The sequence below is a fragment of the Myotis nattereri genome (assembly GCF_964212035.1).
Source record: "Myotis nattereri genome assembly, chromosome: 7".
In the NCBI taxonomy this organism is placed as follows: domain Eukaryota; kingdom Metazoa; phylum Chordata; class Mammalia; order Chiroptera; family Vespertilionidae; genus Myotis; species Myotis nattereri.
In genome coordinates, this window is record NC_138082.1 from 35018021 (window position 1) to 35040642 (window position 22622).

At 50.6% G+C, this 22622-nt stretch overlaps 2 protein-coding genes across 11 annotated transcripts in view; one reads left to right on the forward strand and one right to left on the reverse strand.

The window, feature by feature from the left end:
- The first annotated feature begins 4284 nt into the window (after positions 1 to 4284).
- Positions 4285 to 11482, forward strand: ERFE (erythroferrone). Of its 3 annotated transcripts, none has more exons than XM_081095858.1 (8): positions 4285 to 4556; positions 6752 to 6871; positions 7323 to 7410; positions 8548 to 8744; positions 8817 to 8925; positions 9035 to 9125; positions 9819 to 9897; positions 10922 to 11482. In XM_081095858.1, the coding sequence occupies exons 1-8, from the start codon at positions 4371 to 4373 to the stop codon at positions 11018 to 11020; spliced, it is 969 nt and encodes a 322-aa protein (XP_080951984.1). In that variant the 5' UTR covers positions 4285 to 4370; the 3' UTR covers positions 11021 to 11482. The 3 variants fall into 3 exon arrangements, 2 of the variants coding, with proteins under 2 accessions (XP_080951984.1, XP_080951983.1); XR_013996238.1 differs by having other exon boundaries at positions 4353 to 4556; positions 9335 to 9897; XM_081095857.1 differs by having other exon boundaries at positions 4356 to 4556; positions 8548 to 8925.
- Positions 11483 to 14819: 3337 nt separating this feature from the next.
- The window catches only part of ILKAP (ILK associated serine/threonine phosphatase), a 31680-nt gene continuing 23877 nt past the window's right edge, over positions 14820 to 22622 (reverse strand). For all 8 annotated transcript variants that reach the window (XM_081095849.1, XM_081095848.1, XM_081095852.1 and 5 more), the window contains 3 exons: positions 17152 to 17271; positions 15322 to 15403; positions 14820 to 15075 (listed from right to left, as the gene is read on the reverse strand). In XM_081095849.1, the coding sequence (XP_080951975.1) occupies positions 14935 to 15075; positions 15322 to 15403; positions 17152 to 17271 (343 nt within the window). In that variant the 3' untranslated portion in view covers positions 14820 to 14934. The remainder of the gene's footprint in view (positions 15076 to 15321; positions 15404 to 17151; positions 17272 to 22622) is intronic.

Genomic DNA, 22622 nt, shown 5'->3' on the forward strand with positions numbered 1-22622 from the left:
GGTAGTCACGTCCTAGGCCGGTATCTTCTTTGAGGAAGGTCATTCTTTACCACCCTGGCTGGTGTGGCTTAGTTAGTTGAGCATTGCCCCATGTACTGAAAGGTCACCAGTTCAATTCCCCACAAGGGCACTTCCTCCTGAAAGGTATCTAGTTAGATTCCCGCTCAAGGCACATGCCCAGTGGGGAGTGTGCAGAAGGCAGCCTGTTGATATTTCTCTCTCACACTGATGTTTCTCCCTCTCCCTTCCTCTTCCTCTAAAGTCAATAAAAATAGATATATTTTTAAAGGCAATCTTTACCTTAACTGAGCCTGTCTGTTGTCTTTCCTATCTAGGATGACATACATTTGAAATGTCAAGGTTATTTCCTTTACAGACCCTTCAGGGCCCAACCTTCCACCAGAGCAGGAGACACAGAATTCCTCATTGATATCTTGTTCTCGAATATACCATCTCCATGTGCTATAAATGCTGATAGCTAAGGATCCTGTACCCACCAATGTAAAAGAACTATGTGTCCCTCCATTTTGCCTTATTATCCAATCCCAGAGAATGGATTCATGTAGCCCCCTTTACAGATTCCTCCTTTGACTGTAATCTATAAAATAAGGTGCAAAACTGCCACTATCCAGAGCATTTTCTCAATCCCTTGAGATTTTACTTCCCAAGAATTGTCATCAGTTTGGCTCAAATAAACTCATGAAAATTATGCACAGGTTTGGATTTTTCTTATGTTGACAAATGCTAGAACCCAATTATGGGAAGATGCTTACTCCCTAACCCAACAAAAATTACTAACTATATTAATTCAGATGGAAGCTGAAGTGGTTATAAAAACATGGTCCTCTATAATGCTGCTCAGGCACAGGAAATGTACATATGAAACTCTTACTGTCCTCCTAGCCTCTGGAAAATGTTAGATGGTAATAATAATTTACACCATTGTGTCCTTACAGCCTTGGCCCTGATTTATCCTTAAAGTTACAGTCCCCAATTGTACAACTAGCAGGAATCAGGTTAATAATGATAATGGCAGTTGAGTGCTTCCAATGGGAAGTAGATAGGCCATATTAAAACAAGACCAACCACAACAACACCCATTTCATGGTCAGATTGTAAAAACCAAAGAGATGCATGGTGTGCCCTCAGACTCTAAGTAAATATTATACTTGGTACAAAATGCAGGAAAGTGAGATGGCAGCAAAACTTAAATCATGATAGCTTTCAGGTTAGAAGTGATCCAGAGGGCTTTTCCTTTTTCTTTTCTTTTTTCTCTCTTTTTTTTTTGTTAATCCTCACCCAAGAATATTTTTCCATTGATTTTTAGAGAGAATGGAGGAGAGAGGGAAAGGCAGAGAGCAACATCGATGGAGAGAAACACATTGACAGGTTGTCTCCTGCACAAGCCCTGACCAGGGAGGAACCTGCAACCAAGGTACATGCAGCCCCCTTTCCGGACCCCTCCTGGACCAGAATCAAACCTGTGACCCTTTGGTCCACAGGCCGACGCTCTATCCACTGAGCCAAACCAGCTAGGGCCAGAGGGCTTTTTTATATTTCTTTTTAAAAAAATACCTTTTTATTATTTCAGAGAGGAAGGGAGAGAGAAAGATAGAAACATCGATGGGAAACATCATTGATTGGCTGCCTCCTGCATGCCCCCTACTTGGGATTGAGCCCCCACCCCGGACATGTGTCCTGACCAGGAATCAAACTGTGACTCCTAGTTAATGGGTCGACGCTCAACCACTGAACCACACTGGCCATGCAGAGGGGCTTTTTTCTTTAAAATGTTTTTATTGGTTATTTTAGAGAAGAAGGGAAGGGATAGAGAGGTAGAAACATCGAAGAGAAAAAAACATCATTGATTGGCTGCCTCCTGCATGCCCCTTACTGGGGATCTAGCCCGAAACCCGGGGATGTGCCTTGACTGGGAATTGAACCGGTGACCTCTTGGTTCATGGGTCGATGTTCAACCACTGAGCCACACTGGCTGGGCAAGAGGACTTTTTCTTCTCTTTTCTTTTTAAATATTTTTATTGATTTCAGAGAGGAAGAGAGAACCATCAATGATGAGAGAAAATCATTGATTGGCTGCCTCCTGCATGCCCCTACTGAGGATCGAGCCCTCAACCAGGGCATGTGCCCTTGACCAGAATCAAACTTGGGACCCTTCAGTCTGCAGGCTGATGCTCTATCCACTGAGCCAAACCAGCTAGGGTAAGAGGGCTTTTCTCTTAATGAAGGCCCATAACACCTGACTGCCTCCCATTTCTTTGTCTTTCCCTTTTGAGAAAATTTGGCGTTGACTTCCATCAGGTTTATAGTCATGCCCCATCCCCAGTGGTCCATTGTTCAGCAAGACAAATGATGGCACTAAGACTTCCTAGGAACGAGCCTTCCTAGCACCCTGGGAACACATTATCCAACCAAGTGGTTGGTCACCAATGCATCCTTTGGATTGATTTATGACCTAAAGAAGGAAGTGTGGGTGAAAAGGGGACTACATACCAAACCTGACAAGCTTAGAGGAGACCTGCATGGTGGGCCCCACAAACTCAGAGACCAAAGTAACAGATAGTCTGAACGTTAAAATTCCTAATTAAGAGTGGGTCACCCCAGTGGTTGTAACCCACGCCTGTCGCATCTTCCTTGACAAAGTCCATCTTTATATCCACGGAGCTCGTCTGCTGTCTTTTTGCATCTAAAGCCACACACCCTTGGAATGTCAGAGCAATCTTTTCCAGACCATCTCAGGGCACACCTGCCGCACCAGAGCAGGAGACACGAAACTCCTCATTGTGTTTCATTCTCTATGTGAGGTAAATGTTGTTAGCAGCCCTGTGTCCACCAGTGCAAAAGAAGTATATGTCTCTCTGTTTTACTTGTTATCCAATCCCAGAGATTTCCACAATTTACTCTCTCCTACCCCTTTAATCTACCACCAGTGGATCTCATGTAACCCCTCTTATGTCTCCTGCTTTGATTTAATGTATAAAATAAATTGTAAAACTGCCATTCTCTGATGCACTGTTGTCAATTTGTTGAGATTTTATCTTTCTGGCAATTTTCATCATTTTGGCTCAAATAAACTCATAAAAATCCTCTACGGTTCCAACATGTCTTACCTGGACAGCATGTAATGAAACAAAGAGCCCAAGTTGGGGGTGGGCGAACTTGCTCTTTTCAGGGATGACCTGGAGTTTATGCTGTAGAGTCTGGTCCACCTGTCCAGCAGTGTGTCCTGCACCGATCCAGTGGGCAGAGGGTAGCCTGGTCCCTGGTGGGGCCTGTCCCTACACCCTGCTAAGTCATCATAGGGCTCAGGACTCCAAGCCCAGGTCTTATTCATGCCCATCAGTGCAGGGCAGTTGCCTCTGGCAATGGATTCACTCTGGGTGCCACCTTTCCAGGTCCCTGCAGGTGCTCCCGAGTGAGTTGGGAAGAACTGGGCATCCCAGCCCTGGGTGGGTAGCTCAGTTGGTTAGAGCATAGTCCTGATAGGCCAAGGTGGTAGGTTCCATCCCTGTATATAGAGTACATACAAGAAGCAACCAATGAGCCCAGTTCGATTCCCAGTCAGGACACATGCCTAGGTTGTGGACTGGATCCCAGTGGGGGTCGTGCAGAAGGCAGCCAGTCAAAGATTCTCTCTCATAATTGATGTTTCTATCTCTCCCTCTTTCTTCCTCTCTGAAATCAATTTTTAAAAAACAACCAATGAATGCATATATAAGTGGAACAACAAATTGATGTTTCCCTCTCTCTCCTTTTCTAAAAGAAATAAAATAAAAATTAAATGAAAGAGGAAAGAAAGGAAGAGAGAGAGAGAGAGAGAGAGAGAGAGAGAGAGAGAGAGAGAGAGAGAGAACCGTGCATCCCTGTGCTCAGGGCACCGCAGCCATGGGGAGAAGGCAACTCCAGCAAGGAGAGCGCCTGCTGGGAAAGGTGCCTGAGTGTCTGCCCCCTCCACGTGCTCCATCTGTCAATGAGGCTGGGGAGAAAGAATGCCCCGGGCCTGGGAGGAGGTGGGCGTCCCGGTTTCTTTCAGGGAAAAGGAAATCGAAAGGGCTGCGGGTTCAAGATGGGGAGAAGGGGCTCCGCAGAGCAGAAGTGCGGGACTGTGCGCAGGAAGGGACCCCGAAGCCGCACTGGCGCAGGAGCGCCGCAAGGGAGTGCTCCCGCCGCCTCTCCCGCCTCCTGGAGCGGTCCCGCCGCTCCCTCCCAGGCTTCCGCTGCAGCGCGCGCCCCAGCCGGGAGGGGGCGCCGCGCGGTGACGTGGGCGGGGTGAGGCGGGGGTTTCAAGCTACAAGCGTGTTATAAGGCGCGGAGCCTGAGAGCGATTCATTCCAGAGGTGCGCACCGCCTTCATGGCCGCCGCCGGAGCCCGCCTCCTGCTCTTCCGCGCCGGCCTGCTGGTCGCCGCCGCCGCCGCCGCCGACCTCGGGTCCGGGGATGGCTGGGATGCCGGTGCGCCCCCAGGGAACCGCGACCGCCCGGAGCTGCCCGCCGATACCGCGGATCACCGCATGAGGCGTGCCACCACCGGCCTGCCGGTAAGACTCAGACCCCCGAGCCTCAGTTTCCCCACCCGGAGCCCGCACCGCCCTGAGGTCCGGGACACACCAAGGGAGGAGGGCGCTAGCTGCCGGGACCTGCCTGGCTTCCGGTGTCCTTGCTAATGTGGGGTGTTCCAGGGAGACAGAAGGGGTCTCGACGCCCCTCTGCACAGCCGGGTATTTTAAAACCCGGCCTTGACCCTGGCTTTTGGGTAGTTTTCTTTGGCATTAAAGCAACATTCTATTAGGCCAGTGGAATATGCCGTTTATTTGGGGTCAGAAGGTAGTTGGGAAATACGTGGAAGTAACTTGATGTTCATGGGGTTCGAAAGAAACTTAAGCAAATTACTGACTCCCTCCCGCAATCTATTTGGTGAAATTCCCCGTGAAAACAACTACATTTCGCAGGTCTGGGGGAAGGAGGTGTGAGGGCTGCAGAACCCAGTGAGGGTGACTTCTGGATGTGCAGGAGTCCCCCTAGCTCCGCCCTGCTCCTTCCTTCCCAGCTGGGCCGAGGGGAATCAGGATGGGGAAGGTGGGTAGGAGGGTGTTGGGAGAGCCCTCGGTGTGGTGGGGCCTTTCAGACAGGAAGGTGGTCGAGTCCCTGCATTATCAAGATGCTCATGCGCCCTGCAAAGGAGAGAGTAGCAGTGGGGCCTCAGGCCTGAGCATCTGCTCTCAGCATCACACTTGGACCACCAAGGCCAAGGACACCCCTACCTGTGGAGGCAGCCAGCCCTTCTGGCTCCCTGGGAGGGCCTCCCTGAAATCCAGTCTCTCCACCTCAGCTACTTCCCATGGATTGAAGGCAGACCCCTCCCAGACACTCAACCACACCCCTGAGGGGCAGGGCCACCAAATGTTGGGGCTACACTGCCAGGAAGCAGATGGGGAGCCCGGGTGCTTCCAGGCAGGGTTCTGGCCTTGGACCCTATTTGGGAGTCAAGGTTGCACCAGAGACTCCCCAGCTCCTTTCTGAGAGTCCCTGAGGCTGGAGACCTTGGTCAGCCAAGGCAGCTGCTGGACACCCACTCACACCACAGGCCCATCTCCCACGTCTCCCGACCAACATGGCTCCACCTGTTTCTGCTCTCCCCACACCAAACTGGACAGGACACGGGGCCAGCTGTGAGGGCCAGCTCGCATGCTCGTGCAGCCCTCGTGGAATCCTGCCATGTGTTTCTACTGAGGGCAGTGTGAGGCTGTGAGTGGCATCACAGGTCCTTGTTTTCGGTGAGCAGCCAGCAGGTTGGCACCTCACAGGGCCCACCACCCAGTGAGACATGGGAAAGCTGGAGAGAGAGACAAGGCCCCGGACCCTTGGAGGCTCCTCCCACAGAAGCCCCCACATCCTCACCACAGCACAGTGGTTGCTGAAGAAAGCCCAGGTCTGGGAGACCACCAGCTCTGTCTCTGATGAAAGGACCTGACCAGCTCTAAAACCCTAGGTCCTTCCATTGGCCCTGGAGTCGGTGCCCATGACCTCATCTAAGCCCTCTGGGGCCAGTTTCTCTCCTAGCTGGCAGCCTTGCCTGGAGCCCAAATCATCTGAGGCCCGCTGCCCAAAGGGCTACAGACCTCTCCCTGGAAGGTACCTGCTGGCAACTTTCCTGTCTGCCATGATTGGTCAGAATGCAGTGTGCAGGGGAATGGATATTTCTGGACCGGTCACTGTCCTTGCTTGGGTCAAATGTCCTGGAAGTCCTGAGGAGGATGGGCAGTGTCACACCCCATGCACAGGCCTTAAAATCCTGCCATCTCAGTGCTGGGCCACCCAGACCCCCGGACTGAGGGCTGAAATTGGCTTCCGTGGAACTTCAGAAAATGCGGGTGGGATGGGAGGCCGGCTGATAGCTGGAGACCTGGGTAATCAGTCGCCTCTTCCTGACACCTGTGGGTGTCAGTGGTCTGAGCCTTCTGGTAGCTCTCCTATGGAGGGAGCTGGAAGAGGCCTGGTGGTGCAACGGGGCGGGATTGCCACCTGCTACAGAGCTCTGCACCTGTCTTCCTCTCCCACAACGCCCAGATCATGGGGCAGCCCATTCCCCATGGTCCTCCCCAGGGGCTGTGCTTCAAGGGCACCACTGAAGGCCAGTCCTGTACATGACCTCCTGAAAAGTGTCCTGTCCAGTCTGCTCGGTGGACACCCGCTGCGAGGAACAGGGGGTGGGAACCAACCTGATGCTTTCTAGGAGTCCACCACCGAGAGAACACCCAGCCAGGACCCCTGGGAGACCTGGAAAGCCTTCCTCAGGCACAACATGGAGAACGCTAAGGCCAGGAAGAACAGAGGCAAAGGCAGGAAGTTGGAGGTGAGCAAGGCCAGCCAGGATGTGTGTGCGAGGAGCCTCCAATTGTGGGCCCTCCGTGAACCCCCAGCCCACCACACCCCTCGCCGGCCCCCACTGGCACGCCCTGAGCACTTCACCAAGCAGACTCTCACCTTGGGCCTGGGGTCAGAGAGCACAGAAAGTGTCAAGCCGGAGGCTCAGGTGGCTCTGGGGCCTGTTCCTACCATTTACCCTGCACCTCTGGAATGCCAGGCAGCCCCATCAGCTCTCCTCCTTCCACATCCTGCTATAGGAGACCTGCGCTGGCCTGGGAGGGCAGCTTTCAAAGCATGGAACCTCATTGCCTTCTCCGCAGTCTGAGGCCAGTGGGAGCCCCTTTTGCCTGCCTGTTAGAGGCAGGAGCTTGTCAAGCAGGTGCCCATCGTTCCCGCCTGTCCATTCAGATGTCTTCACTGCCAAGTTTCCCTTCCAGCCATGTCCCCGAACCTTTGTCCTCCTGAATGACTCAAGGCCCGTCAACTCATCAGAGCTGGTGAAGGAGTTCCGACGGCTGCTAGAAGGTAGTAGATGCACACCATGTGGGGATATACCCCCGGGTGTGAGTGGGGCTGGGGAAGGTCTCCCACAGGAGCCAAGACAGGCTAGTCCTCAGGATCTGCAGCGCCCAATCCGGCCCCTGCACTGTGCCAGGCTCAGGGTCAGGAGTTGGGGGTGGGAGTGTGGTAAGGACACTGCAGAGGAAGGCAGACGTAACCACTCGGTGCTCAGTAGGTGCTTGGGGACCAGCACCCACACCCAACCTGGGAAATCAGGTGAGTCCAGGAAAGGCCAGATCTGAACCCATACCCCTCAAGTGAGGAGTGTCAGGGAGGGGGTCAGGGCTCTTTAAACTTTCACAGTGCTCCTCTGATTCCCCCAGTGACACAAGGGAGATTTAAGGCTCACCCCAGTCAACACAGGCCCTGACTGCAAACCCCAACTTCTTCCCCTCGATCACCTCTGCCCCTTCCCCTGACAGATCTCAGCTGCCGACACAGAGAGAGCCCCTTGGGAGGCTGCCTGGAGGGGCAGGGAGGACCAGGGGCAGCACAGGGCTAGCATCGCCAGGTCACCATCTGACCCAGGCTGGGCACTGAGATGGAAGGCTTAGAGGGAGACAGCAGAGCTGAGCTGAGCTGTGGGACTGGGGGATGTCCCTGCACTGTGGTCACTGCTAATGGGTAGCTCACATTATTTACTAGATTAATTTTGTTATGAAGAACCTAGTGACAGAGCCCTTCCCCCACTTTAATTCAGTGTAGTGGCCCATTAGATACCGTTTCAGAGGCTGAAGAACCTACATATTATTTCCAGTATAGTTACAATGATTATTTATGTATACCCAGCTTCCTTCCAAAGTTGACCAGGGCTGGTTGATATGATTGTGTTCGCTGATACAATAAAAGCATAAACAGAAAAAACACCGCTACGAAGGGGGCAATGTGGGTAGGATAGGGAGGTGAGGCAGAGAACACGGGCACTGGGTGTGACTCTGCCCTAAACTTCCCGGTGGCCGAAGTGTGAAGGGAAACAGGAGCAGCAGCAGGGTCAGGAGGCAGTTTCTGCCTGCCAAGCAGGCCGAGACTCTGTGAGGGGTTTGAGGGTGGGGGACATGGAAAGGAGGGCGGGCTGGGTTCAGCCACCACTTGCTCTGCCAGAATTGGTGCCACTGCGAGAGCGCTTGGAGCTGGGCCTTGCCCCAGAGGAGGCAGCAGGGGACAGGGACAGGGTGTCCTCGCTGACAGAGGCCCTGGCCATGAGCCCACCGCTGGTGGGGGATGCCTTCCACTGCCGCCTGCGCCAGAAAGTGTCGGTGGAGAGGCGGACGCTGCATGAACTTGGTGGCTACTACCTGGTGAGTCCTAGCCTGGAGGGGCCCAGGAGAGGGTGTGGGGTGGGCCCAGGTGACCCTGTCTGCGCTCCACAGCCCAAATCTGAGGGCGCCTTCTATCGCGGCCTGGGCCTGAACCTGACCAGCGGCCAGTACACAGCGCCAGTAGGGGGCTTCTATGCTCTTGCGGCCACGCTGCACGTGGGTAAGTGGGTAAGACCTAGCGTCAGAGTGTGTGTGGGATTGGGGGGGGGTTGTGCTGGGGGGGGGGGGATCGACTCCACCCACCGTGACTACTCCCTCCCTCCCCTAAGCCCTCCCTCAGCAGAGGAAGCCAGAGCAGCAGCGCCCTCGGGACCGCCTGCGCCTGCTCATCTGCATCGAGTCCCAGTGCCAGAACCACACGTGAGTGGGTGTGCGGGTGGGGGTGGGGAGTGCAGTTGGGGCACTGGACCTGGACCCTTTCCTCCATCCTCACTGCCACCCTAACCTGGGTGACCCCAACGCTCCCATCCCAGCAGCAGGAGCTAACTGGGCTTCCTGGGCACACCCCCACCACCTCAGCCATTTCCAGACCACTCTGCGCGACCCTTCCCCATTAATTCTCCCACCAGCTCCTGTAAACTTCCTTCACTGCGCATGACCATGCCCACCTTCCAACTGCACCGGGTCACTGAGGGCAGGGGTTCCTCCCTCTGTCCCCCCACCCAGAACAGATCCAGACCCAAGCAGATGCTGGCAATAGCTGTTGAAGAAAGGAATAAGTGAAGTTCAAAAGTTCTGATTCTGGTTTTGAAAGCCCTCCACACAGGCCTGACACGGCTTTCTGCGGCCCCTCCCACCTAAGCTGCAGCAGCCAGTGCAGTGGGGTTCCTCAGAGCTGCCCCCAGCTTCGGCCAGGCTTGCCTTTCCCGAACCTGCAGCACAGCTGGCCCTGGGGAGACTGGCCTCCTTTGGGAGCCCAGTTCAGACAGTGCCTCCACCCGGAGACCCGAGACAGCTGTCCCCTTGGCACCTTGCTGGGTCTTGTCAGTTGTGAGGGACGCGGGTGGGGTCTGGGGTGGAGGCCCTGTGACCCTCTTTCTGCTTTGGCCGCAGCTCCCTGGAGGCTGTCATAGGTCTGCAGAGCAGCGGTGAGCTCTTCACCATCTCCGTGAACGGTGTTCTGTATCTGCAGGTGCAGGGGCAGGCTTGGGCATGGGGGGTACCACCTGGTTGTGGCCATGGGGTGACCTGGCAGGGAGGGGTGCTGGTGGGCACTAAGGGGCTCTGGGTGCAGCACCCCAACTCCAGGCTTGGGAGAGCTGTTGAGACCTCCCAAGTCCCACACTGAGGGCTGGTGCTCCTACTGGTAGAACAGGGGTCAGCTCCAGAGCCCAGGCTGACCTCCCTCATGACATCTGAGCCCATTGCCACTGCAGGAAGCAGCACATGTAGTTATTTCCTACACAAATCTCTTTCTAGCACTGGGGATTTGGGCAAGTACTCAAGGAATTGATGCAAAGGTGAGCTTCACTAAAAAAGAAAAACTGTCAGTGTGGATGTGAACAGCAGCTCACATTTAAATAGCACTATGCAGGCCGCATTCTGAGTGCCCATTTCACTGTCACGGCGCTCTGAGGGGGGCACTGCCATTATTCCCATTCACAAACAGGGAGCAGAGCACAGCACGGTTAGATAACTCGCCGAGCTCACGCAGCAGTCAGGACTGCAGGCCCAGCTGCTGAAAGGCATGTAGTGGTCTGGTCTGGTCACAGGCACCAAACACATGGGGGAGTCAAATGGCTCACGGTGTACCTGGAGTCCTAAAATGCAGGAGGGGTGGGTCCCCGGAGTCTGCAGTTTTGGGAGTTCCCAGGGGATGGGATCCTGCTGGTGTGTGGACCACATCTGGAGCAGCCACGCCAGAGTACTGATCAGTCCCAAGGTAGCCCTGCCCCGCAGGTCAGAGACCAGGCCTGTGGGACGGGGCCACCCTCACACCCCAGGTTAGAGCCTTACAGGCTCCATATGCAGCACAGAAGCATGTTGGACTCTTGACCCCCTGCTGGCCCTGAGCAGAGGTTCACTCTCACAAATGCGAACTGCAGGAGCCCATAAGCGCAGGGGCCAATGGAGCTGGAGAGAAAGCACTAGAACGGGCAGAGGTGCTGTTTTGAGGGTGTGTGCCAGTGCCCAGGCTGACGCTGCCCGTCTCACAGCTAGGGCAGTATACCTCCGTCTTCCTGGACAACGCTAGCGGCTCCCTCGTCACTGTGCAAGACGGCTCCCAGTTCAGCGCTCTCCTCCTTGGCATCTGAGCAGTATCGAGCTGGATCCCAACAATCCTTGGGCAGTGTTGGAGTGACAGAGGCCACATGCAGGAGAGAGCCCATTCAACTGCACACAGTGGCCCCTGCAGTTCAGCTCAGAGATGGCCACTCCAGGCAGCCTGGGGAGGTGACAAGCAAACCTGCTGTCCCAGAACCAGAAAGGACTTTAAGATCACGCTTCACCAGAGTTCAGCGCACCCAGGCCTGGGACCCCCGCTGCTGGCCTACTGGCTTGTCTAAAATCTCAGTTCCACCGGCCTGCATGGTTTAGTGGTTGGGTATCAACCTATGAACCAGGAGGTCACGGTTTCATTCCTGGTCTGGGCACATGCCCAGGTGCAGGCTCGATTCCCAGTGTGGGGCATGCAGGAGCCAGCCAATCAATTATTCTTTCTCATCACTAATATTTCTTTCTCTCTCTTCCTCTCTGAAATCAATAAAAATATATTTAAAAAATAAATAAAACCTCAGCTTCTTCACTGTGGCCAAGTCCCGCCCTTTCCATCTTTCTTAAGTGTTGAGAGTGCCGGCAGAGGAACGCCCGGTCTGCCTGCTGGGGTGCCCTGTGTAGAGGGGCAAGGCAGTCTGTGCAGGGCTGCAGGGCCTCCTAGGGTAAGTGAGCTGCATGGAGGGCCAGCTTTAGCAGCAGCCTTCCCACTGTGCCCATCTCCACCTGGGGCTCCCTCCCAACCACGCCTTTGGTCTGTACCAGCCGTGGGCAAACTACGGCCCGCGGGCCGGATCCGGCCCGTTTGAAATGAATAAAACTAAAAAAAAAAAAAAGACCGTACCCTTTTATGTAATGATGTTTACTTTGAATTTATATTAGTTCACACAAACACTCCATCCATGCTTTTGTTCCGGCCCTCCGGTCCAGTTTAAGAACCCATCGTGGCCCTCGAGTCAAAAAGTTTGCCCACCCCTGGTCTGTACTGATCACAGGACGCAAGACTCTCTTTGTGGCCCCTTGGACATCAGACAAGACACTGGACAGGGCTTATGGGGTGGGAGGCAGAGAGTCTGGGCCCAGCTTCCTGGAGCTCCTTTCACTTCTAACATGTACAAGCTAACTGACACGCTCAACTTGCAGACAGATGATTTATCAAAGAGGAGCGGTAAACCTTTTAATAGACCAAGTCCTTTCCCATCCCCTCTGAGGCTGACTCACTGCTAGGACCCACCAGCCATATGGAAGAGCTAGAACATCCTTGAAGGCCCCGCCCACCCACCTGACCAGGCTGGAAAGAGGCTTCCCAGAAACTAGCAGCCCCTGGTCCCCACCCTAGCCTAGCAGGGTCCATGGGTTCTGGGGCTCTTCAAGCATCCACTCTAGTTAGACGGAAATAGGCTCCAAGCTCAGACAGGTAGAGATGGGGACCATACTGAGAAAGAACTGGTCTTGAGAGGGCTGGTTCCCACCAAGTCCCCTGTGCTGCTGCAGCAGTGATAGCACCTACATAGCTGTCAGCCTACAGCACATTCCATCTAAGTCAGTGGTTCTCAACCTTCCTGATGCCGCGACCCTTTAATACAGTTCCTTATGTTGTGGTGACCCCCAACCATAAAACTATTTTTGTTGCTACTTCATAACTGTAATTTTGCTACTGTTATGAATCGTAATGTAAATATCTGATATGCAGGATGTATTTTCATTGTTACAAATTGAACATAATTAAAGCATAGTGATTGATCACAAAAACAATATGTAATTATATATGTGTTTTCCAATGGTCTTAGGCGACCCCTGTGAAAGGGTGGTTCGACCCCCAAAGAGGTCGTGCGACCCACAGGTTGAGAACCACTGATCTAAGGAGCATGAATGTCCCAGAGCAGGTGGTCCTTCTGAAGTTACCCAACCCCCATTCATACACACAATGGGTTCACATGAAATCTGCTACAACAGGATATGGCTCTTGTCACCTTAACCTCTTAGCTGGCCTCAGGATGACTTCCCCAGGAGCCTAAAGCTTCTACTCCTACACAGAAGTAAACATCTCACTCCCAGCTGGCTCCCAACATGAAACCCTGTACCCCTTGCCAGGCCTGGCACAGGCACGATTCTCAGTAGGACCTGCACCCGCCCTACTAGGAAGTGCCAGCTGGCCTGGTGTCCTGTGTCCCCACACTCTCTGATAAGGGCTAGTGTAGCCACAGATATTTTAGGAAAGTTATCTTTTACCCTTGAAAAAGCCACAGATCTCTTTCATTTTCTCCACATAAGTATTATAGCCATTTATTAGAGTATTTACTTAGTATTGCCAGATGAAATAATTTATATAACTGACTTTATGAATTGATCAAGTACCTAAGAATTGTTACGTGATTATACAAAGTTACAAAAATAAAGTATAGACCTTAAAATATAAAATCTTAATCGTTTTAGGCCAGGTCCACTGAGGATGGGGAGGAATGACCTCTTTGAGGTGAGGTGGGGGATGACCCCCAGCTGGGGAGGCGGCTTGGACTCTATGAAGGTGGGGGAAGGGGCTTGCCAGGGAAGCCACAGTGGCAAGCCTCTTCCAGCTCTGAGACAATGGCACGCTGGGAATTAGGGGCATGTGAGTCACATGTTGACACCTAGTTTGCTATAGGAGGATATTTATCGAGCAACTTATTTCCCAATTTGAGATGTTGAGGCTCTTTCCTTCAATGATGCCAGTTCATCAGCAGCAATGGAGCCTGGCATGTAACTCTCTGGGGAAGGGTGTGCTCAAAATGTTCCCCTGAGGTACTTGTAGCAGGACATCAATCCCACCAACCGACTGGGTGATAAGACCATGTGTGTATGCTGGGCGGGGGCCAGAGAACATTACAGAACAGCTTTCTGAATGGCAAGGTTCTTAAAATCTTACATCATCCCGAGGCAAGCGTTTGCCCAAAACGACCTTAGAGCTGCTTTCCTAAAAAGTAATTACAGCAACACCGATGACTTGTTTTATACAGAAATAAGAGCTTTGCCGAAACCGGTTTGGCTCAGTGGATAGAGCGTCGGCCTGCGGACTGAAGGGTCCCGGGTTCGATCCCGGTCAAGGGCATGTACCTGGGTTGCGGGCATATCCCCAGTGAGAGATGTGCAGGAGGCAGCTGATCGATGTTTCTCTCTCATCGATGTTTCTAACTCTCTATCTCTCTCCCTTCCTCTCTGTAAAAAATCAATAAAAAATATATTAAAAAAAAAAGAAAAAGAAAAAAAGAAATAAGAGCTTGAAAAGTATTTTCTAATCTTCCCGGTAGGCTGATCATGCATGCATTTTCCGCTTTGGACATCTGTAACCGAAGGGTACCACTGTAAGGTGTTATTGGAAGGTGGATTCAGCTCAGCAGAGCTCACTGAATGCACATTCTTACAATGCAGTTGGCTCTCAGAGGCCACACTCCACAGGAGCTTGACTGCTCCATCCGGGAAGTACATTCCACGCCCAGGGGATCCCGATGGGAGACCTGGTAAAAAGCCAGTCCTCCAGAGCCCTTCAGCCAGACTGTGCCTGTTCTCACAGGAATTAGAAACAAGCTGAACCACCGTGCTGCTTCGGAGAGCTTGTCAGGGGCACACCACTCTAGAGTAGATAACTTTGTGTACCAGTCTACTGTCCTGGCTCAGCCTGGATCGAGCTATAAAATGTTCTGTAACCTTATTTTTGTATGGAAATTTGAAAGAAGCTGGAGTGCTCCATTAGCCCTGGGGTTGGGATCCACCTGTCCTAACAAGACGACCAGAATATATTCAAAAGCAAACACAATTAGCTTCTGAAGGGTCACGAGTTTCTCCAAATGTAATGAGATAAGATTAGAAAAAAGAGAAACTTTTATTTACAACCATGGGAATCCCACAGGAGTACACGAAACACACATAATGTGTACACACACACATGAACCTCTGAAGCCAGCGGCATGCCATGCCCTTAGTGCCCTATCCGCACCAACATCACCGTGACGTTATCCGCCGAACCCCGCTGCACTGCCTTGTTGGCCAGCCTATTGCAGGCTGCTTCGTAGCGGGTATCCACAGGAGGCTTCCCTTCCCGGCTCTGGATCTTCTCATCCTGCCGGGCAGGAAAGGGTGCTGGTGAATAGGGGAATCCTGCACCCCACCACTCTCCTGAGACAGCATCGCCAGAAGGAAGAATTGCTCAGTCCCCATCAGGGCAGGCAGGACAAACTGACCAGTCTCCCGGACATTGAAAATGCACACAAGGATACCCCCCAACAATGGGGATGTAGGGGAGGACTGGGGTGTCAGTAAGGTGCAGCTGGACAACTGGCGCTCACTCCCTTGTGCAATTTCTTACCTCGAGGCAGGACAAGATGAAGTTCACAGCTTCTTCTGGGGTAAAGACCTTGAAGAGGCCGTCGCAAGCCAGCAAAATGAACCTACAATACGGGGAAGAAATATAAATGGGTTTTAACAGCAAACTCTATAAAATTGCCAGTAACAGAGGAAAAAGAAACAAACACTTGTCCAACTACAAAAAAAACTAAGATTTTTAAAGAAGTAATTTGACTTCTATGAGACAAAGATTAAAACTACTTAAAAATAATTGTAGGTGGGTCTAATACATCAAAACTGGAACATGCCTTCTGTTCACCAATATTGAAAGTATGAATTCAAACATTAGGTAGGTATTGCACTTTCTTATATAAACGCAAAAGGTACATCACTGAATAAAAACATCAGGTATTATGGTAAATATACACAGAATTTCTTTCGCCACCTGCCTTGAGCCATTTCCCAAAGACATAAAACTAGTGGTTAGACCTAAATGGAACATCCTAGAAGCCATGCTGAGTCTAAGGCCCTAGGAGAACCACCACCCACCTTCACTGTCTGAAAACGGGATTATTTCCCTACCAAAACCCCCATCCTCTGGGCTTCCCAAGGAAAGTCATTCTGAACAATGGTGGCTCAGATAGAAAGATTTTAGTACTCCAAGCACCAAGGAATGTTCCCCACGGCTTTAACCACCTCTCTTTTCTCACTGTCATACCCAGGTCTTAGTTCTCCTCTTCTGACTGGGCATTCATTCAACAGGCATTGACCAGCACCTAGTCTGTGCCTGGGACAGTGTGGGGCACAAGTCCCAGAAGACTCCTGCCCCTTCCAGTGAGGTGACAACCATCCAGAATGGGGGGAACTAGCCTATCACACAGCAGGGGCCTGGTCTGGGGGCAGGCAGACAAGACTCTCTGGGGCATCACTCAGAAAAACAGATGCGCGGCTAGTGGAAACACGTTCCAAGACCCTAGGGTCAGCAAGAGCATAGCGTGCTGAAGGCAGGCATGGAGAACAGGGAGGCTGAGCAGGGAGGACTAAAGTAGGGCTCCTTACTGGCAGCACTGAGACCAAGGCTCAGAGCTATGCTTCAGAAGAGTTCCTACCCGCAAGGCTGCAGCTTGATCAATGAGCCTTTCTCACCTCCCTCATCACTCATTCTTGTGGGCCCCTTATGAGCTCTTTCCTATTCTCTGCACCACTGCCTCAATTCAGCCCCGTTCAAGCCAGGGCCACCACCATATCCTAATGAGCCCCTGGGCTCCGTCCTGCTCCAACCCCCAGCATTTAGGGCTTCCTGCCACCAGGCAGCCAGGCAGTGTGGTGCCTCATCTTCAGGCAGCTTAGAATGGCGATGGACAACTGAACAGACCGTCTTTCTCAACCTAGCTTGGTCTGCCTAAAAATCGCCCATGACCCTCTATCATGAGAAGCTAAAATTCAAACTCCTCAGCATGGAACTCAGTCAGTGGCCATCATCTCTCACCAATATCCCCTGCCAACATTTGCCTATCAATCTGTCAAGGGCAGCAGCTTGGCGCCCTTTCACACCATCCCATTTTAATGCCTTTGTTGTGTGTTTCCTCTACTAGAAAACCCTCTTGTTCCTCCAACAGGGACACCTCCCACCCACACTGGCCAGGCTCCCAGAGCAGCCCATACTCCTAGGACATGAGTGCCCCCAACCAGACTGTGTGGCCCACTAGAGCAGAACCGTAGAACTGTATTTTTTCTCTCTGCACCTCCAGGGCCTAACACAGTGCCCAAGACACGGCTCCTTACAAGCCAAGAGTTGGGGATAGATAGACCATATTATGTGCATGCCCATGTCTCTAGTGGGCATTTTTACCTGTCATTGGGGGTCAGCTGGCAACGTCTGATGTCTGGCACAGAAGTGACCCCGCAGCGCTTGTACTGCCCATCCCCAATGGATCGGGATACCTCCAGCACACCTAAGACACGCCCGTCCCTAAAACAAAGGGAAAACAATTCAGACTCCATCTGCCAGATCATAAGGCCACAGTACTTACAATCTGATCTTAAAATCAGAAAAATAAGACAGAATGAAAGATGTAGCCTGCAGAATTCACATTAAACAGCATCATGCCCTAGCCGGTTTGGCTCAGTGGACAGAGCGTCAGCCTGCGATTGAAAGGTCTCAGGTTCGATTCTGGTCAAGGGCACATGCCCGGGTTGTGGGCTCGATCCCCAGTGGGGGCTGTGCAGGAAACAGCCAATCATGATTTTCTCTCATCATTGATGTTTCTATCTCTTTCTCCCTTTCTCTCTGAAATCAATAAAAATATGAAACAAATAATAATAATAAAAAAACAAAAATAGCATCATCTCCTGACCTCAAATAATACACAGGAGATGTGCTGAGTCCCCATTGCTCTAGGTCAAGCATGCCAAACTCTCAGCCCACAACAAATATTTTTGCTGCCCAGCCAATATAACAGTTATGTAAGAAACGTTTTAATAAAAATTTCATAACTTAATTTTTACAATATCCTGTTACACATAATTATTAATAATGAACTACAATGTTCTAATGACTGATTACTATAATTGTGTTGCATTCATTTCCCTGACGCACAGGTGCACCATTTCTCGCACTAATACTAGCAGCGAATATTTTAGCAGCCAATTGCCATGTCCTTAGTCTTGGACTAACTTGTTTGGTGTGTTGTGTGCTCCAGGAAATATTTCACTTTCAGAGAACAAGCAAAATAGGTTTATTTGCGTTACACTTATTAATATGTGCAGTTATTCATTGTCTGGTAAGTCAGTGTTCAAGGAAAAATATTAATTTATATTAAAATGTTCCATTATTTTATGTTAACGATGACTCATTTATTTCAGCCCTTTGTATTCAGCATGTCTCTATCAAAATAAACCTATGTTTCTATGAAAACTGAAGCTTTTGTTTTTTTGCGGCCCACATAAACTTAAACCTTGTTTATTTGGCCCGTGTTAGCCTTTGAGTTTGACATGTTTACTCTAGGTCCGTGGTCGGCAAACTACGGCTGGTGAGCCACATGCGGCTCTTTGGCCCCTTGAGTGTGGCTCTTCCACAAAATACCACGTGCGGGCACGCATACAGTGCGATCGAAACTTCGTGGCCCATGCGCAGAAGTCGGTTTTTGGCCTGGGCGAGGCTATTTTGAAGAAGTACTGTTGATATTTGGCTCTGTTGACTGTTTACTGACCACTGACCTCGGTCATTAATATTCCTGCGGCCTCAGCCAGGCTGCACATTAGAGGGAACAGTGCCCCCTCTGGCTGCACTTATGTGGTTGCAATGGCCAGTTGATTTGCCCAAAGCTGGGAGTGGACTTAACTGGACTGACTAGGGGCTTGGCTTTGTTTTTCTCTTTATCTTAAAGCTCCTTAGGTGATTTGAGCATGCACACAGGGTTAAGAAAAGGTGGAACAGAGGACTATTTTGCATTTCAATCTAATTAGGTTTGGAAAATACTCAAAGTGACCATTCCCAGACTCCACAGCACCTTTTGTTTCCACTGGGTATGGGTATGATTAACTTACATACAATTGGTAACACTCTGCATAGCATTACACTTTTACCCATCCTATTTTTAGGTAAAGGATACAAAGATGGTAGGGTGACCCATAAGTGGGGCCATGCTGAAATACAGGGGAACAGCAGTCCTTGACTCAAAGGCCCCAAGAACAATTCTGGTGGTGCTACCACTGTGTGACCGTAGGCAGCTGCCACGGGGGGCCCTCAGACTCTCATGTACACAGCCAGAGGAGAAACCAACTGGAGAAGATGCAGGAGAGTTTTTGGCAAACACCAAAGCTGGGCCTGGAGATGCTGCGTGAATGGAGGCACATGGCAGAACATCCTCGCCTGGGCCTGGGCCACTGTCTCAGAGTCAGAATTGAGCCTGGTCCTGGCCCTACACCCTGGACAGTCACCCTCCCCGCAGGAACAGCTGAGGGATCAGCAACAGACTTAACCAGGCACCTGAAAGAAGCAGTACTCCCCATACAATTACTACAGCAAACAGCAGCGGGCGAGGTACACAGGAGCAGAAGTGAAGATGGACAGGGTAGGGTTGGGGGAGTCCCTCAGCCCTAAGAGTGCCATTAAGGAAGCCGCTCAAAGCATAAGAATCCAACCAAGTGTTTCTTCAGTGACCAAATGGCCAGGTGCCCGGTGTGGATACCCCTCCGCCACATCATGAATGCAGCTCGTTTCAAGGAGACAGAGTGTCATGACCTGGGCAGAGGGCTGGACCACCACCTTCATGCTCAGACAAGTTCAACAGGACTACATGCTTCTTCACTACCCTCAGAGTTCTCCCAGACCACCGTGCTGAGGAGTGAGGGGTTCTTAAGTTTCAACCCATCAATCCTGGGTACCACCTTCTCTGGCACATTCCCCACTTTTGCTCAGAATTGTGTTAGTTCCCATCCCTTTCCCACCTGCCCATCAATCATAGCTTCATGCTTCCTCAGCCAGGCAACTATTTTCCTGCTAGTTTCTCAGACAGAAGTCCTGATCTGTGATCTTTGCTGGTACTTTGTTACAGTTTCTCCTTCACAATGAGAGAGGTACTGAGACGGTTGCCCTGGCGGCCAGGATAAGCTGCACACTGCTCTAACGTCAGCTCTTCTAGCACATCAGCAAAAGCAGGACACAGTCAGTCTCAATGCTTTTGCATCCTCTTCTGACTCAGATGCCCAAGTCCTGTGTCTTATTATGATGGATGCTAACGAAGTAACTGAAGGTGGATTCCAGAATAGCGCCTTTTCAATATCAGAGACCTGAATGTGACCTGGTCCCAGACACATGCACTGCATATTTGTTTATTTAATATATTTTTATTGAATTTCTTTTACAAAGAGGAAGGGAGAGGGATAGAGAGTTAGGGTAGTTAGAAACATCAATGAGAGAAACACCGATCAGCTGCCTCCTGCACACCCCCTACAGGGGATCAAGCCCACAACCAAGATACATACCCTGGACTGGAATCAAACCAGGGACCATTCAGTCCGAGGGCGATGCTCGCCACTGAGCCAAACCAGTTTGGGCTGTACTGCATATTTACATCTAGATGCTACACATGCAAGCTTGCCTCATCTGTCCTGTCCAGTTGCCTTCCTCATAAAATAAAAATAAAACTGCACCTTCTCAGAGAAGTCCACTGAGATAGTGTGACACACTGCTGCACACAGTATGCTACCTTTGGTGGAAGAAAGTAGGAAAAATAAGAATCTGTACACAGATTTGCTTCTTTCTGTAAGAAGCAGCATTGGAGAGAATCCAGAACTATGAATACGGGGGACAGGCACGGAATCTATAAATAAGCCTTTTTATTTAACCATGTAAGTGTGGGTTTTTATTTTTTAAATTATAGTAAAAATATACACAAGATAAGATTTGCCTTTAACTATTTTTAATGTACAGTTGAGTGGCATTAACTGAGTTCACACTATTGTGCAGCCATCACCACCATCATCTCCAGAACTCTCTTCATCTTCCCAAACTGAACCTCTGTTAAACACTCACACCACACCCTCTTTCCCTGGAGACCCCCATTTCACTTCCTGTCTCTATGAATCTGGCCATTCTATGCACCTCATATTCATGGAATCATACAGTGTTTGTCCTTCAGTGACTGGCTCATTTCACTCAGCATCATGTCCTCAAGGTTGATCCATGCTGTAGCCAATGAGATGATTTCCTTCTTTTATAAGGCTGAATAGTATCCACTATATGGATGGACCACATCTGTTTATCACTACATCTACTGATGGACACTAGGATTGCTTCCACTGTTTGGCCGTTGTCAATAATCCTATATAATAAAAGCCCAGCGACCGAATGGCACAACAACCGGAACGACCGTAGCCCCTCACCCTGGCTGGCCCTGCCCCTGATCGGCCCCCATCGGGGCGGGCTGACTGGACCCCACCAGTGTATGAATTCATGCACTGGGCCTCTAGGATTACTATAAACATGTATGTGCACACACCCGTCCAAATCCTTGCTTGCAATTATTTTGTGGAATTGCTGGATCACATGGTAATTCCATTTTTAATATTAGAGGAACCTCCATACTGTTTTCCACCACAACTGCACCATTTTACATCCCCAACAACAGTGCACAAGGTTCCGATTTCACCATGTAAATGGCTTATAATATAGGGGGAAAAGCCCTAAAATCTAAGACAAATTGAAACTAGTGATAATGACCAAGGTGGTTACACAAGCACAGTGAAAGCAATTATTCTAGGTTTACAAACATGTCCTTGATGAGAAATAGTTCAAGGACAAGAGAAAAGGAACTCAAACTTTGTAATAGTGATAATGCAAATAAATGTACTGTTATTAGGAACCAAGATTTTCAGCAAAAAGGACAGATCTATGACTACTGACCCACAAAAGAGAAAGCCCTGTACTGCTAAATTTGAATAACAAATAGCAGCCTACGCTCACCATCTAAAGAGTGCTGAACAGACTTAGAATTAGTGACATCCCAGGTGAAACAAGAGTCCCCAGCACACGGAGCTAGGTTTTAAAGATGAATGGAACAGTCAGCTCAAAAGCACTCCCTTTCACTGGCTACACTGGGGGTAATGTGAGCAGGAAACGCACCAGGACCCTATGACTAGCATCAGCACTGAAATCACACCCCCGACAAATGGTGGTTCACAGAGCAAGGAGAGAGGAGAAAGGGAGAGGAGCGGAGTGAAAAGAAAAACCACCAGGCCCCGGGTAGCTCAGCTGGTCAGAGCACTGTTCTGATAGGCCAAGGGTGCAGTTTCAACCCCATCAGGGCACATACAAGAATCAATCAATGAATAAGTTAAATTAAGTTAACAAATCAATCTTTCTTTCCCCTCCCCTCCCCTCTGTCTCTAAACATCAAAAAAAAAAAATGAGGGACAAACCCCACTAATTTCCATAAGTGCAGGGGGCCATCTTACTTTGCAAATTGATAATGAAAGAATTGAACATCGACCCTGCTTTCTGGGAAGCAAGTATGGTTCATTCATACCCCACTGATGAAGGAAAGCCTCTCCTGGTAGGATGCCTGTTAATACCTGTGGCAGGAATTCCAGAAGCAGGAAATCATCTTTGTCATCCCTATGAAATAGATTCAGACAAGAATCACTAAGGGCCCTACCACCATGAGATGAAAGATGGATGCAAAACAGAATGTTCCCAAGGTGCTAAAGCACATCTCTCCAGATCACCTGCTGATCACACAGGAAAACCTGTCCCTTTCCCTGTGGGGACTCATTACCACCAAAGTCCAGTGCTGGGAGCTCAGCAACAGTGACCTGACG